Source organism: Sminthopsis crassicaudata, chromosome 3 (genome assembly GCF_048593235.1).
Source record: "Sminthopsis crassicaudata isolate SCR6 chromosome 3, ASM4859323v1, whole genome shotgun sequence".
Taxonomy (NCBI): domain Eukaryota; kingdom Metazoa; phylum Chordata; class Mammalia; order Dasyuromorphia; family Dasyuridae; genus Sminthopsis; species Sminthopsis crassicaudata.
Window position 1 is genome coordinate 618,127,178 of NC_133619.1, and position 16,111 is coordinate 618,143,288.

General features: G+C 41.8%; 1 protein-coding gene across 2 annotated transcripts in view; it reads right to left on the bottom strand.

Moving 5' to 3' along the window:
• The window catches only part of PDPN (podoplanin), a 42,102-nt gene extending 26,370 nt beyond the window's left edge, over positions 1-15,732 (bottom strand). The window contains exon 1 of one of the 2 annotated variants that reach the window (XM_074306223.1): positions 15,265-15,732. In XM_074306223.1, coding sequence (XP_074162324.1) covers positions 15,265-15,328 — 64 coding nt within the window. In that variant the 5' untranslated portion in view covers positions 15,329-15,732. The remainder of the gene's footprint in view (positions 1-15,264) is intronic. The other variant, XM_074306224.1, reaches the window with a different exon arrangement.
• Positions 15,733-16,111: the final 379 nt, after the last annotated feature.

Below are 16,111 nucleotides of genomic sequence, written 5' to 3' on the forward strand. Positions count from 1 at the left end.
ATGCGGTCCAATCCAAGGACAGTGGCTGCCCACCTGTGGGCTGCTGAAGACATATTGCAAGGAGTCTATCAATGTATATAGTGCCAAGAACTTCCATTTTGATCTTTAGCTAGTAAATGGCCCTTATGTAAACTGAATATACAATATGCCTCATGCATGAATCAATCTTTCTTTTTCTTTTTGTTTGTTGTTGTAGTTTTTTGATGAGAGAATTAGAATTAAGGGATTTGCTTAGGGTCAGACAGCTAGAAAATGTTAAGTGTCTGAGGTCAGATGTGAACTCACGTCCTCTTGCCTCAAAGGGTCAGTGTTCTAGCCACTTTGACATCTAGCAGTCCCTCAATCCTTACTTTTCAAATGTATATTAATGTTGCTGTAACAAATAAAATATAAATATATTTTGATCATTACTGAATTCACAACAAAAACTCACTTATGGAGACTCTAAAGACAGCAAAATGCTTGGGTTAAATGATTTGCCCAGGGTTATACAGCTAGTAAGTTAAGTGTCTGCCCCCATGTCTTAATAAACATAATAACAATTGCTATTATCACGGATAGTGTTATTATAAGTATCATGTAATAGTCCTTCAATGTTTACAAATGCTTTATGTATCTTGTCTCATTTGAGTTTCATAACAGCCTTGTATTGTAGCTAACGTTCTCATCTTTCAAATGAAGAAACCAAGACTTAGAGATTAAGTAATTTACTCACCCTCCCAAAACTAGAGAGAAGCACGGACATATTTTCAACTTATGTCTTTCTGATTAGGATATCTGAAGTCTATCTATTATACCATTTTCTCATGATGTGTTTTATTAATTAATAAATAATAATAATTGATATTGATGGATACTCTTGCTATTTATCCTCATACTTGAAGAGGACTGATGACATAAAAATGGTGGGCTCAAAACGGTAGTAGTTGTAGTCCTTCATGCTTAAAGGGGACCAAAATGACATCACTGCCAGAGTCAAGGTACAATGTGTCCAACTGTGGTTAATTGGACCAATATGAACTGGAAGGCACTACCACAGATCAGGCACAAATAGTCTATATGAACATCTGAAGTGAGATGTTTGTAAATTTGTGCATCTCACATTTCTTTTGAGCTGCTAGCATTTTCCATATCTTACAACAATTCCAAAGTTCTTCAGAGAGACCTTAAGAGTGTTCTTGTATTTCTCTTCCTCCTCCTCCTCTTTCTTTCTTTCTTTCTTTCTTTCTTTCTTTCTTTCTTTCTTTCTTTCTTTCTTTCTTTCTTTCTTCCTTCCTTCCTTTCTTTTTCTTTCTTTCTTTCTTTCTTTCTTTCTTTCTTTCTTTCTTTCTTTCTTTCTTCCTCCCTTCCTTCCTTCTTTCTTTCTTTCTTTCTTTCTTTCCTTCCTTCCTTCCTTCCTTCCTTCCTTCCTTCCTTCCTTCCTTCCTCCCTCCCTCCCTCCCTCCTTTCTTTCTTTCTTTCTTTCTTTCTTTCTTTCTTTCTTTCTTTCTTTCTTTCTTTCTTTCTTTCTTTCTTTCTTTCTTTCTTTCCTTCCTTCCTTCCTTCCTTCCTTCCTTCCTTCCTTCCTTCCTTCCTTCCTTCCTTCCTTCCTTTCTTTCTTTCTTCTTTCTTTCTTTCTTTCTTTCTTTCTTTCTTTCTTTCTTTCTTTCTTTCTTCCTTTCTTCCTTTCTTCCTTCCTTCCTTCCTTCCTCCTTCCTCTTCCTCCTCCTCCCCCCTCCTTCCTCCTCCTCTTCCTCCTCCTCCTTCTTCTTCTTCTTTTTCTCCTTTTTCTTTCTTCTTCTACCTTTATACACACACACACACACACACACACACACACACACACACACACACACATATGAATATGTAGATAGTTTTCAGCATTCAGCCTTGCAAAACCTTATGGTCCAAATTTTTTTTCTCCTTCCCTTTCCCCCATTGCCTGCCTTAGACAGCAAGTAATCAAGTAATCCAATATATGTTAAACATGGTATCACTTTCTCTAACCTCTGTGTGAATACTTTCCTTGTATGAATTCTCTGTTAAAATAGTCTTTTAGGCAAAGCTACAGCTGACATTTAAACAACATGGTTTGCCCATCAGAGTTGCACTCTTTGCAGCAGAGTGTGACTGCTCGTCAGTTCAGCCCAAGAGAGAACCGAGTGTTCCAAAAGAGAACTCAGTGTCAGGTACCTCATCTTGCCAGATGATTTTCAGGATCTTCCTAAGACAATTCAAATGTAAGTGATTGTTTCCTATCATGGTTCTGGTGCTGCCCACATTTCCTAATAGAGTGGCAATTGTTATGTGGAGATATGTTTATCATATATGTTATGTTTCTTATATGTTTATATATGTTGATATTTAAAAGGGGGTTGTTATTCAAAAAGGTTAAGAGTCCTATCATCATTTGGATTGTCTTCTGCTTTCTATTTCTCTCCTTTGATACTGCTCCTTGAGGGATATGAATAAGCGAGAGTTGACTGGGCTTCTTGCCAGAATCAGCTTCACAAAGAGTGACCTGAAAGCAGGACTCTGGTCAGATCACGCCTGGAATACCGTGTTTAATTTTGGGTACCACATTCTAGGAAAGACACTGAGAAAAGCAAGAGAGTGCCACAGGAAAAGTGTCGTCTTTGAAATCATAAGATCTGGATTCAAATCCTCATTCTGCTGTTTTAGTCTAGACAAGTTTTTTTTCTAGGCCTCAACTTCCCCATCTATAAAAACCTATGATCTGGATGTCTCTATCTGGGATCTGAAATGCTATCAGCTCAGATTTACCAAGTGCCAAGCCAACTATATGCATTATCTTTTCCTGTGTCCCCATCACAAATTTCTCCTACTGAAGTTGGTATTATATTAGTTAATGATAGCACCTCTGTCCCATCCACTCTCAGTTACTTTAGATGACCTATAAATGCTTTTTATACTCTAGATAGATGAGTCTAAAATCCCACAGAGAAAGACAAAAAGTTTGGAAAGAATATCTAGTTCATTTCAACTGAAAGATGTTAAAATGTTCAGTCTAGAAAGGAGAAAGTTTTCTGTCTTAATTTCTTTGGAGGGCTGTCATAGGAAAGAGAGAAACAGCCCATCCTATTTGGTCTTGAAAGGCAGAATCATAATCAATGGATCAAAAAACTGGGCTTGATAGAAAGGAAAGCCTCCTTACAATTAATGCTGCCTCCAAGTAGAACCAATTTCCTTGGGAAGTCTTTGATCCAAAAGAACATAGATCTGGAGCAAAATGATGCATTGTAGGTTATCTAAGACAACCTGTTCTTTTTGCAGAAGAGACTATTGACGTGAAGTAACTTGCCTAATGTCATGCAGGTAATAAGTGATAAAGCCAGAATATGAACCCAGGTCCTCTGGCTTTAGTTTCCTCTGCAGTGGAGGTCTCAAACAGAGACTGGATGACTGCTTGTTGGGTTTGTCATAAAGGGGGCTCTCTTTCAGGTAGGTACAGATTTGACTATTTGGCTTCTGGGATCCCTTCTAATTCTGATTCTGTAAGAAAGGAGAGTCTCTTCCCAACTGGAGATTAGATTTCTTGCCCACCATTTGAATGGTAACAACATGCCATACATTGTGTCAAGCTCAATCAATCCTCAGTGTGCCCAGTCACACAATGAGACTTGACAGCCCATTGCACATTGCTTCTCCATGTGCCTCCTTCAGGAAATTCAGTTGACACCGCTAGAGCCAAGAAACACAGGTGAGGCAAACATCACCCACTTCTGGGCAGACCTTTGGTCTTTCTATAATCTCCATGTTTGGATTTGGCGAGACTTCTTAGAAGGGTCTAAGGTTAGAACCAGCCATAGAGAAAGTGCTCAAAGAATATTATTCTGAGAACAATTTCATTGACTTTCTTTTTCTTAAGACATTTTCTTTAAAATATAGAATGAATTTTTTTCATTTTCATTTTATAACCACTATTCTTTTGAGCCTCATGAGGACCATATGAGGTAGGAACTCCAAACAATAATATTATTATTACTGTTATTAACATACTCTTATTATTACTAATACTGTTATTATCATATCCATCACCATCTGAGTCAATAGAGTCAATACAGTGTTAGATTTGCAATTGGGAGGTTGTCGATTAGTCATGTCTGACCACATGTCACGAAGAATGTGGATGACTGCTCATCAATACTATCCATGGGGTTTTCTTGGCAAAGATGCTGGAGTGGTTCACCATTTCCTTCTCCAATGGATTAAGGCAAACAGAGGCTAAGTGCTTTGCCCAGGATTACATAGCTAGTAAATATCTGAGGCCAGATTCTAATTCAGATGTTTCTGACTCTAGCTCAGTACTCTATCCACTGAACCACCTACTTGTCTCTGCAGTAGTAGTGAACTATGCTCACAATAAGCAAGATTAATGTGCTTAATCACAATCCATTGCCCTATAACATTTTCAGGTCTCATGCTCTTAAAGCATAGAATATCAAAACTGGAAGGCACTCTAGACATCAACAAATTAATGCCTTGTTGAATAAAGAAAGAAATGGAGGTCCTAAGGGTCTTCCTACAGAGTTGAGAACAAATTTCAGGTCTTTGGCTTCTCAGACCAGTGCCCTTCCCATGGAACTACAGCACTTCTAACCTAAGGAAGTGGAAGAATTTTAATTAGATACTTTCTAGAGGAATGGGAAACTCCTGGGTTAGAAATTATTTCCGTGCCAGGAAAAAATATATAGGATTGGTCTGTTGACAGCAGAGTCTCATTTTGACATGTGAGTCAATTTTTTTTTGCTACTACTTTGCCTGACCATTCATACCATAAGAAGAAAAAAACCTGTTATTCCTTGATAAGAGGATATAACTTGGTACTTATTGGAAGTCATTTGAGACTCTCTTATACCGTAGAGAATATGCTTAAAAAAATGTGTAAGGTGAGGATTGGAAAATACCTGGCTAGAAGTGAGATCTTGGATGTTCAGAATTTGTCCTGACTTGATAAGATCTAATAGCTCACCAGCACATTATCTTTCCCTACGCTATCATTTCAAATCACAGAATTTTCCATTAGAACCGACCTCAGAAGCCATAATGTTCCTGACAAGTACTTGTACAGGCTCTGTCCAAAGACCTTCCACCTCTGAAGCAGCCCATTCCACTTCTAGGATGTCCTAACTGCTGGTCAGTTTTGGTTGATATCAAGCATAAATATGCTTCTCTAAAACTTTCACCTTTTATTCCTAATTCTGCCCTCTAGTGCCAAGCAGAAAAAGCCTATTCCCTCTTCCCCAGGATAGTACTTCAGACACTTAAAGATAGCAGTGAAGTCCTCCCTCTGCCTTCTCTTCTCCAGGCTAAACAGCCCCAATCCCTTCAACTGATCCTCCTATGGCATGAAGCTGAGACCTTTCACCACCCCTAGTGCCTTCCTCTGGACATTCTCCAATTTATCAATGTCTTTCCCAAAATATGGCACCTAGAACTGAACACAACAATACAGTAAGATCTCGTGAAGGGAGTGGATGAGGGGACAAAGTGCTTCCTTGTTTTGGATACTGAGCCTCTCTTATTTAATGTCACAGCAGCTTTCTCAACTGCTATATGACACCATTAGCTCATATTTACAGAAAGAAGTGACTTGTTCAAGTTCATCTAAATTGTAAGTGACGGAGCTATTTGAACCTTGCTCTCTAATTCCAAATTCAGGGTTCCTTCCATTCCTGGGCCATATCAACTCCCAGAAAAATTGAATGGGAGTCAAAATTCCTTGTGTTTCACTAATTCCTTCACAGGTACTAAGGGAGAACAAGTGCAGGTTTTACAAGAAGGCATAGTCAAGTCCTTTTTGATCTGATCTCACTTCCCAGCAATTCAGCCTGCAGACAATCCGCCTGTAAGAGCAGGAGGACGAAGCTGGTTTGGAATGTTCAGAATGTTATTGCGAGTCTCTGGGTTGAGTTTGGCCATTTGCCAAACCTGTGCTTTGACTTTTAATATCATTATTAATACTAGTGATAGCTAACATTTATATAGTGTATATTATGTGCCAGACACTTCACAATTATTATTTCATTGGATCCTTACAACAACCCTGGGAGGCAGGTGCCATTATTATTCCAATTTACAGTTGGGGAAACTAAGGCAAAGGGAGACAACTTTTTGTATTGCCAGTTTCAGTTACAAGAGATTCATAGGTTTAGATTTAGGAAAGATCTTAGAAATCACCTAGTTCAGCCTCCTTGATGTATAGATGGGATTTGAACCCAGGTCTCTCCAACTCCAAGTTTAGAACTCTAACCATTGTGCTACATGCCCATCAAATGATTTGCCCATTATTACATAGATAGTAAGTGGCTGAGACTGGATTTGAACTTGGATCTCCACACCCTATCCATTGTGACACCTGCCTTGTTGTTGATTGCTGTTTGTTGTTGTTTTCTTCATTTGGGGAATGGCAGTGCTATTCATTGTCTGCACAACCTTCTAGGAAATTATTATTACTTTCTAGGCCTCAGGTGCCTCCTTTGCAAATGGAGGGAAGAGATTCATACTAAAATGATCATCTTAGGAATGCTATAAGGAAAAGTGTGGAAGGAACTGTGGATGTTTAGTCTGGAGAAGAGAAAACTTAGTAGGGATATCATAATTTTCTTCAATGGTCATCATGTGGAAGTGGTACGCTTTCTTTGTCTGGGACTCAACTTTCCCATCTATTAAATGGGAACAATAATCTCCAACCTGAATACCTCAGAAGAGTTTTCTAGGGATAACATTTAAATAAGGCAGTAAGTAAAGCTCTGAATACTAATAGCATTTTTCCAAGAGTAAGGATAATGTGGAATGGAAATAGCTGAGAAATTATGGAACATGTATAAATAATCTCTTTGTTCTGGTCTGCTAACCATGTGGTGAAGAGGAAGTTCATTGATTGGCTATGGAAGCATTCAAAAAGGCCTCTTGGTCTCAGCCTAGGCTTTTAGACCATTTTCTCTTGTGGGGATCTCAATCTCATTGATTCCTTCCCTTGGGGAACGGCATTTTGCGTCGGGTTTTGCTCATTTCTGTTCTAGAGAAAGCGAATAAAGCCTCTGAAAGATCAGGGAGACTATTCCAATATGGACTGGGCTTGATGGATCTTGAGGTCCTTTCAACTCTGAGATTCAGTCCTCTGGTTCCAAATTAAATGCTCTCTTTCCATATCCCACTTAACTGTGAATCTAATTTTCGTAAAGGGATCTGGGGCTTCTTTAGCAGAGGGAATTTTTAGTGTAAAAATTCCCTCTACCAAGGTGGATAAATGCTAGGAAGTTGTCTCGGGCTCTGATAATTTAAGGGACTTGCCCAGAGTTACACAGCTAATAAGTATCAGTAGGCATAATTTGATCCTAGAATTTCTCAATTTCAAGCCCAGCCTTTGGTCTATTGTGCCAAGTTTCCCCTAGTTATTATGATAAGGATAAAATTGGACACATGTTTTTAGGATTTCAGAGCAGCTGGTACAGTAGAGAGAGCATCTGACCTGGAGTCAGAAATATCTGAGTTCAAATCCAGCCTTGCATACTTATTGATCGTGTGACCCTAGGCAAGTTACTTAATCCTGTCTGCCTCAGTTTCCTCATATGTCAAATGAGTTGGAGAAAGAAATGGCAAATCCCTCAACACCCTAGTACCTTTGCCAAGAAAACCCCAAATGGGATCATGAAGAAAAGGATATGACAAAAAAAATGACTAAACACCAACTTTAGGATTTTGGAAATATTTAAAGGCATGAGGTCCTGTGACCAGTGGAACGACTATAAATATCTTGTCTACTTCAAACAGAACTGAGACAGTAGAACAGTGGTAAAGTCATTGGATTTGGAATGAGGTTTTCCCCATCTTTCAAATGCGGCACTTGGATCAGATGGCTTCTGAGGTCCCTTCCACCCCCTGATCTGAGATCCTATAAACTGTTGTAAACTGTTGGAATTCTTGAGAAGTCATGGGGATATCATGGGAATAGACACGGCTCACTAGGAGAACCCTGATGAAGCAATCATTTACAGATTGTCAAGTATATACTGGAGATGGGTGGAGGCCAGGAGGGAGGCTGGGCGCCAGCTGCTAAGTTTATTGAACATCTCTCTACCCTTCCCTGAGCGGTCCCTCCCCCACAATGAGTTAGAACCTGGCATCCAACACGCAGGAGCTGGAGTGCACAAATATGAGAAATATTCTCAAATAAACCAGTGGAATGTCAAGTCCAGTCCACTCTTGGTAAGAGGATAGCAAACAAGGGCAGGGAGATTACAAGAGAACCTCAGTTTACCCAATTAGATATGCCCTCATAACAGTCAGATGAAACCTAATTTAAAAAGTAGTTGTTAAGCACCTACTGTGTATAAGAGGCTATAGTTCCTGAGGATAAAAATGAAACCAAGGAGGGGCAGCTTGGTGGCGCAGTGGACAGAGCACCAGCCCTGAAGTCAGGAGGACCCGAGTTCAAATCTGATCTCAGACACTTTCCTAGCTGTGTGACCCTGGGCAGGTCACTTATCCTCCATTGCCTCAGAAAAAAAATAAATAAATAAAATAAACTGACGCAGATGGATGTTAAATTTTTGCCTTGGTCAGACAGTCAATGAATGTTTGAACTTTGGTCTTCTTGACGCCTACACTACACTCAGTGATTTTTCAGTGATGTCTGACTTTTCATGACCGTACTACACACACACACACACACACACACACACACATATATATAAAATCAAGATACACATATGCATGTATACATATATACATATCATACTGTGTGTGCATATACCCATACAGATACATCATACATCACCTACACACATACTTACTAACTAGCATCACACAGGGAAAAGACAACACTGTCTTTTAAGTCAAGTCTGGGTTCAAATCCTGACTCTTATACTTACTATGTGATCTAGATTTAGCTCTATCCCTTTATGCACCTCAGTTTCCTCATCTGTAAAATGAAGCAGATGGGCTAGATCACCTTAAAGACACCATCTAGCTTTAAGTCATCATTTCTACAATCCGCCCATCCTCTCTCCTTTCAGCTATCATGTGCAGAAATCTGAATTTTATCCACTGAGTTTGCTTAGAGTACAGGGTCTTGACCACGGCAATTATAGGGAAGCTAGTAGACCCCTTCTCAGACTGGGATTTTTTTTAATTTATAATTGACGGAAATGTGAAATTTCAGTTAGTGGCTACTGCAAATAAAGATATCTTTCCCTTCTCATTCAAATTCAGGGGTACTACCTGAAATCTCTCCGTGTTTAAAGACCCAGGGCTTAAAGTGGAGTCTTTTTCAGAGCTAAGCTAAAGGTGGAGACTCCTGAATCAAGAGTACTTAGGTTCAAATCTTGTCTCTGACATATATTTGTTGTACTGGGCAAACCACTTTAGCCTTTCTGAATCTCATCTGTTAAATGGACATGATAACCACAGTCCCTATCACAAAGAGTTGTAAAGATCTGATGTTTGTGAAAATATGACTAATGTGGAAATATGTTTTATATGATTGTATCCCTATAACCTACATCAGAGTGTTTGCCATCTTGGGGAGGAGTTGGGGAAGGAGAAAGGAAGAAAAATTTGGAATTCAGAATCTTATAAAAATGAATGTTGAAAACTCTTTATATGTACTTGAAAAAAAAGTACTATTTAGAAAAAGAGAAAAATGTTAGTGGAATTAAGAAGAATCTGAAGGAAAATCTGCACAGTGGATAGAGCACTGGTCCTGACTGACTCCAGGACTGAGTTTAAATACAGTCCCAGACACTTAACACTTAGGAGCTGCGTGTCTCTGGACAAGTCACTTAATCCCAATTGGCTTGCAAAAAAAATGAAGAATCAGAGCTCCTTTCCCATTTTAACATCACTTTTCTGAGTCCATGGGAGGCACTGAAATAGAAACTACTGATGAGGTCATATATTCCTCACATCCTTTCTGCTCTAGGGAAAGTTGAGGCAGGTATGTGATGTATTGAGCAGCTAGGTAGTGCAGTGGATAGAGGACCAAGCTTGCAGTCAAAAAGACTCATCTTCCCAAGTTCAAATCTGATCTCAGGCCCTTACTAGCTGTGTGACTTCCCCTTTGTCTCAGTTTCCTCTTCTGTAAAATGAGCTGGAGAAGGAGATGGCAAATCACTCCAGTATCTTTGCCAGGAAATCCCCAAATAGGCTCATGAAGAGTTGGACATGACTGCCAACTATAGTAGATACAGCATTAGACCTGAAGTCAAGTTCAAATCCAGCCTCAGATGCTTATTGACTGTCTGATCCTGGAGCAAATTACATTCACAGTTTCCTGTCTCATTTCCTCATCTGTAAATGGGGAAATCATAGCACGCACTTCCAGGGTTGTTGGGAAAATGGGTTGAGATAATACATTTGAAGGGTTTTACAACTTTAAAATACTATATAAATGCTAGTTATTGAGAATATTACATAATGAAAAAAGAAGGAGGAATCAAATAAATTGGCTCCTCTCTGTTCACTAGGGACTTAAGCAATATTGATATTCCCAGACTTAGCTCCTGTGTACTTTAGAACCTTTTTCCCTATTTCATTTTCCCCCCTCCAATTTTGTAGAACATCCCATTTGGATGAGAGATTCCCAGACTTAGCTCCTGTGTACTTTAGAACCTTTTTCCCTATTTCATTTTCCCCTCTCCCCAATTTTGTGGAACATCCCATTTGAATGAGAGATTCCCAGACTTAGCTCCTGTGTACTTTAGAACCTTTTTCCCTATTTCATTTTCCCCTCTCCCCAATTTTGTGGAACATCCCATTTGGATGAGAGATTCCCAGACTTAGCTCCTGTGTACTTTAGAACCTTTTCCCCTATTTTATTTTCCCCTCTCCCCAACTTTGTGGAACATCCCATTTGGATGAGAGATTTGGCTTCTGAGACCCAAGGAAGACCATGAGTCCTGAGAGAGGAAGGCCTGGCTCATTTCTTCCTTCACATCGACCACATCTGCTAGGATGTACTTGGAGCCAGGGGCTCACAGAAGGAGCTCGAGGACCAGGGTGGATAAGCTATTGGCAGGATCTGGCTGTGGATTGGAGGGGGAATCACAGGAAAATAGATTCACAGTGATGATTAATTCTGAGTGGACAGATACCAGAAAACACATGTGCATTCTCTGCAAAGAAGGAACTGCAGAATCTGCTGAAATAAACCTACTCCAGAGCCCCGCAGCCCTCCTGGGACCTCCAGTTCAGGGTCAGGGTGGGGCTCCAGTGATTGGAAGAAAAACAGCAGACTTGGCAATAATCCGTTTTTTTGGATTTTTCTGAATCTGCCCTCACACAATGTGGCCACACAAGGTCCCTGAATGATAAAACTGGACAGGAGGTTGCACTAGAGTGGGTAAGGATACAGCAGAAGTTTAATGAGCTTCACAGTCAGCGTTATCGTTCCCCTCCAATCCTAGTTTTGTCCAGTAGAGCTGCTCCCCCCTATTCAGGTGGCTCCTGCATCCTCCCAGAACAATCCCCTGTCCCCCATCCCAGCAGCTGAGCAGACCCAAACATTCTTGTAGCCTCCTCCTATGTCTTTCTTTAGCAGCTAAGAGCTGCTGGTTGAGAAGGAGGAGGAGGAGTTGTTTATAAGAAGCCCAGACTGAACACCACCTTTGAATTGCAGTTTTGCCATCTACTCCCTGGTCTCCCATGATTACAGCCAGCTCTTCGCCTGGTGAACAACAAAGGATGTCTCCCTCCCTTTCCTCAGAGGAGCCTCGAATGCCAGTTAATTTGGGTGCCACCCACACGTCCCTCGTCTAGGAAGCGCCAAACAGCTTAATTTGCACATTTTGCCTCCCAAAAGGAGATATAATTGAAATAGAGAATGGTATGTGTTCCGGGGGAAACAAGGGCCCCTAAAAATAGTGGTTCCAGAGCCGGTCACGTGGCACCTCTAAACCAAGCTGGTCAGACACACGCTCTTTGAACTGAGCGCGGTGCCGGGTGCTGGGTGTAATTTTCTGAAGCCGGGGTATTTTTGTCCTCGCCTGGAATTAGCGAGGGGAAGGCAAGACCGGGTCATCCCCCACGCCTGCCCACCCAGCCTGTCCAGGAGGGGGACTGACTGCCTCTAGTGTTCTGTGTGTCTTATAAAAGTGGATGAATGAGCTTCCTGTCTCTCTGCAGAGCAGCTGGGCCTTGGGGGCTAAGGGGTGGTCAGGAGGCCCACACTGGAGCCCAGCTCTACCCCACCAGCCCTGTGACCTTAGGCAGGTCACTCCCTCCTGCCAAGTCTCAGTTGCCTCATCTGTTAAATTGTGGAATGGCTAAAAGATTAGATTTGGGGTTCAGAAGCACTGGATTCAAATTCTGCCTCTGACACTCGCAGGTCACTCCCTTCTACCAAATCTCAGTTGCCTTATCTGTTAAATAAGTGGAATAAGCTTTATGAAATGGATAAAGGACTAGATTTGGGGTACAGAAGTACTGGATTCAAATTCTGCCTCTGACACTCACAGGTCACTCCCTTCTACCAAATCTCAGTTTCCTTATCTGCTAAATAAGAGGAACGAGCTTTATGGAATGAATATGAGGCAAGTGACTTCTTAGGCTCTTCAAAAGGTAATAAGAGCAACAAACATTTAAGTGCTGGGCTCAGACAAAGGGAGACCTGGTTTCTGATATTTACTTGATGTATGACTCATGATCATGAGTACACGGTACAAGACCATGAGCCTCTTTTACTTCATCAGCAATACAGAAGAAACTAATCTATAATATCTATTTGTTGTGAGGATTAAATGAGATCTGTATATACGTGCTTTATGAAGGGGGTGGGAGGAGCAATGCAGAAAAAGCATTTATATAGCACCTACTATGTGCCAGACACTGTGCTGAGACCTTTACAAATATTATCTCATTCAATCCTCATGACAATGCTTGTTGGGTACTATTATTATTATTATTTTACAGTTGAAGAAACTGAGGCAAAGGTTAAGTGACTTATCCAGGATCACACAGCTAAAATAAAATTGTCTGAAGCCACATTTGAAGTCAGATTTTTTTTTCTGACTACAGTGCTTTATCCACTGGGACATGTAGCTGCCCACTGGGGCATTGCCCTTTGAACCTGCACCCCAGCAGAACCAAAGTCAGGTGGCATCTTAGAAACCTTTGAAGTCATCCTCTTCATTTTTTCAGATACGGTAACTAAGGCTCAGAGAAGCAAAGGGATTTGTCTAAAGTTACCCAGGAATCAAGTAGCACTGCTGAAATTTGAACTCAGATCCTATAGTAATATCTGGTTCTCTCACAGAACAGCTCCTGGTCTCTGAATATTTTTATTTAATTATAAAAAAACAATCATTTTATTCACCTGCTCCATGGTCCACAAAGCTTTAAACATAAAATAATAATCGTAGTAGAGCAATTTGGTGGGTGACAATGGAAGGTATGCTGAGCTTGGGACAGGAAGAACTCTGAGTTCAAATGCTAGCTCTATGGGTGAATCATTTCATGTCTCTGTGCCTCAGTTTCCCCCTCTGTAAAATGGGTACAATAATAACACCTGCCTTAAAGGGTTATGTTGGGGGTCACATGATATATAGTTTACATAAAATGCTATATCAACCTGGAACTGCTAATGTTATTGCCTCAGGACCATTCCTAGGGTACCCTTGATGAAATTAGGAGAAAAAGGTGACCAAAATAGACTTTTATAAATCATTTGTGAAGCTTATTTAAAATGCTGGGTATTAAAGCAAAGGAATGAAGGGGACAGAAAGGCAAACACATCATGATCTCAAGAGCTGAAGAGTAACAGCTAAGTGGCTCAGTGGATAGCGCACCAGCTCTGGAGCCAGCCTCAGAAATTTACATAACTAGGTGACCCTGAGCAAGTCACTTAGCTCCAATTGCCACAGGGGAAAAAAGATGTGGAGAGAAGACTCAGGTAAAACTCTCCCTGGATATAGTTCTTGAAAACAGGGGCTTCTTTTTGTCTTTTTTTTTTTCTTATCTCCAGGGCTTCGTAGGATGCCTGGCATATAACTGGTACTTTAAAAATCCTTTGGGAATGACTGACTGAACTGTCATTTCTTCTGTTCAAGAACATTTCCTACTTCTAGAAGTAAAAAATGGCTCTTGTAGACACTGGATAATCAATTAACAAACGAGGAAACTGAGTCAGAGAAATGAAGGGGCTAAATTTGAGAGAGTGGCTTTTCTGGCCCTATATCCAGGTCCTCATTCTCCCCTCCACAGACATACATCCCCACACAGTCACCCATACAGCCATCATCAGCTGACTGCTTCTAAGAACTGCAAAGCAGTTGAGCAATTATATGATTATTCAGTCGCTGAAGATAAAACGAAGTCCCACAGCAACCCAGAACAACTTCCCCCTGAAATCACTTTTCAACCTTAATTATTGGATAATTACCTCAATTCTCTGCCAGTGTAGACACAACCCCTGGATTTTCTATATATCTCTTTGCCCCACAAAGGCCCCACACTCAAGAGGAGTTACCTCTAATAATAATAAATTAATGATAATAATAATAATATTTTTGTCACAATCCCAAAACTAGCGCCACAGACTATTTTAGATATAGTGAGAAATCTGGAAGGCCCCAAGAAGATGCCGGAATCACAGACTTGGAGCTAGAAAGATCTCGTAGCCCATTCCATCTCACAAACTCATCCATTTTACAGAAGACTGAGGCCCAGAGAAATGAAGTGATCCACTCATGATTGTACAGGTCATACATAAATAGCCTTGGTGAGATTTGAACTTGGGGCCTCTGACTTCAAATTCGTGGACTTGGAGCGGGTAAATAGCCTGTCCCACAGAGAAGGAATGAGCCCAGTGTCAGGTACCTCTGGATCCAGAATGAAATCTGGCTCAAATCTCACCCCCCGCCCTCCACTCCCATCACTATTAATCTTCCAAGCTCTGCCTCCCCGGAGAGCTTGGCTGCCTGGTCCAATGGGGAGACTTTCGGTCTTACTATCAGATTCCAAGCCGTTTTGTTCATCCAGAAGAGGTCCCATAAAAAGCTCCTGAAGCGATGCTCCCAGAAGGCTGCCCTCCCGCCCATCCCCTCACCACTCCCAGCTGTCTCTTCTTCTAGCCGGTCTTTCTACGATTCTATTAATTTTCCCTTGGGTTCCTCCCTGACCCCAAGCTCTTCTTCCTCTATAATATTCAGTACAAAGATAAAGCCCATCTTCTTCCTCTAAAGTATTAGCCCTTAAACATTCCCTCCCCCATCTGTAAACAGTGGGCACAAACAACCCCCTCTCCATGGTAAAGCCGAGCCTTACCTTGTGCGCTCACCCAGAAGGGCGAGCTCCCTAAAACGAGCAGCAAGATCTGAAACTGCCACATCCTGGGACGGGGGGATGCTTTCTTTCTGAGGTCCACACGGGTCCGGGCTCCAGCTGAGCGGGGAGGGAAGGAGCCGGGGAGGGGGCAGTCGGGGAGCGTCCAGCCCCTGAGGATTCCCCTGCTGGGTGGGTCCCTGCCTCCCACAGAGCCAGAGCGCAGGCAGCTCGCTGCGGGGACCAAACTCCCTAAGAAAAGTTCACTCAGCCAGCCGCCGCAGCCTTTTTAGCGGGGGAGGGAGCGGCTGTGCATAAGGTGGTCGCCGGGAGGGAGGAACACTAGGACCGCCCCCTCGTCTGTTTGGCCAGTGTGGAAAGCTATGAGCTCAGAGCAGGTTTAAAGTTACAGGGCCGCAGCTGCACGGCGTGGGGCTCCGGGGAGCCTCGGGCCCTTAGAGCGAGGAGGGCGGGGGTGGATTTTTGTCCAGGGGGGTCAGGGAGGGGGTGGGGGTTAGGGGGAGGGCTTGCTTTTCAGTAAGTCTCTCCCTCTCCCCCTTTTAAGGCTAAAGTTCAGTAGAAGCAATATCTCAGGTCTGAGCCCATCCCAACGCCAACAAATCTGTCGATTTTATAGATGGGGAGATGGTGGCTGAGACTGAAATTTTGATTTTTCCAGGGCCTGACTCTTGGGAGAAAGGGTGCTACAGAGGTCTGATCCCATCCCCCATGCAAAAAAAAAAAAAAAAATCCTTCAACGTTACAGATGGGGATGTGGTGGCTGAGAATGGAATTTTGATTTTTCCAGGAACCTAACTCTTGGAACAGAGGTCTGATCCCAACCGAAATG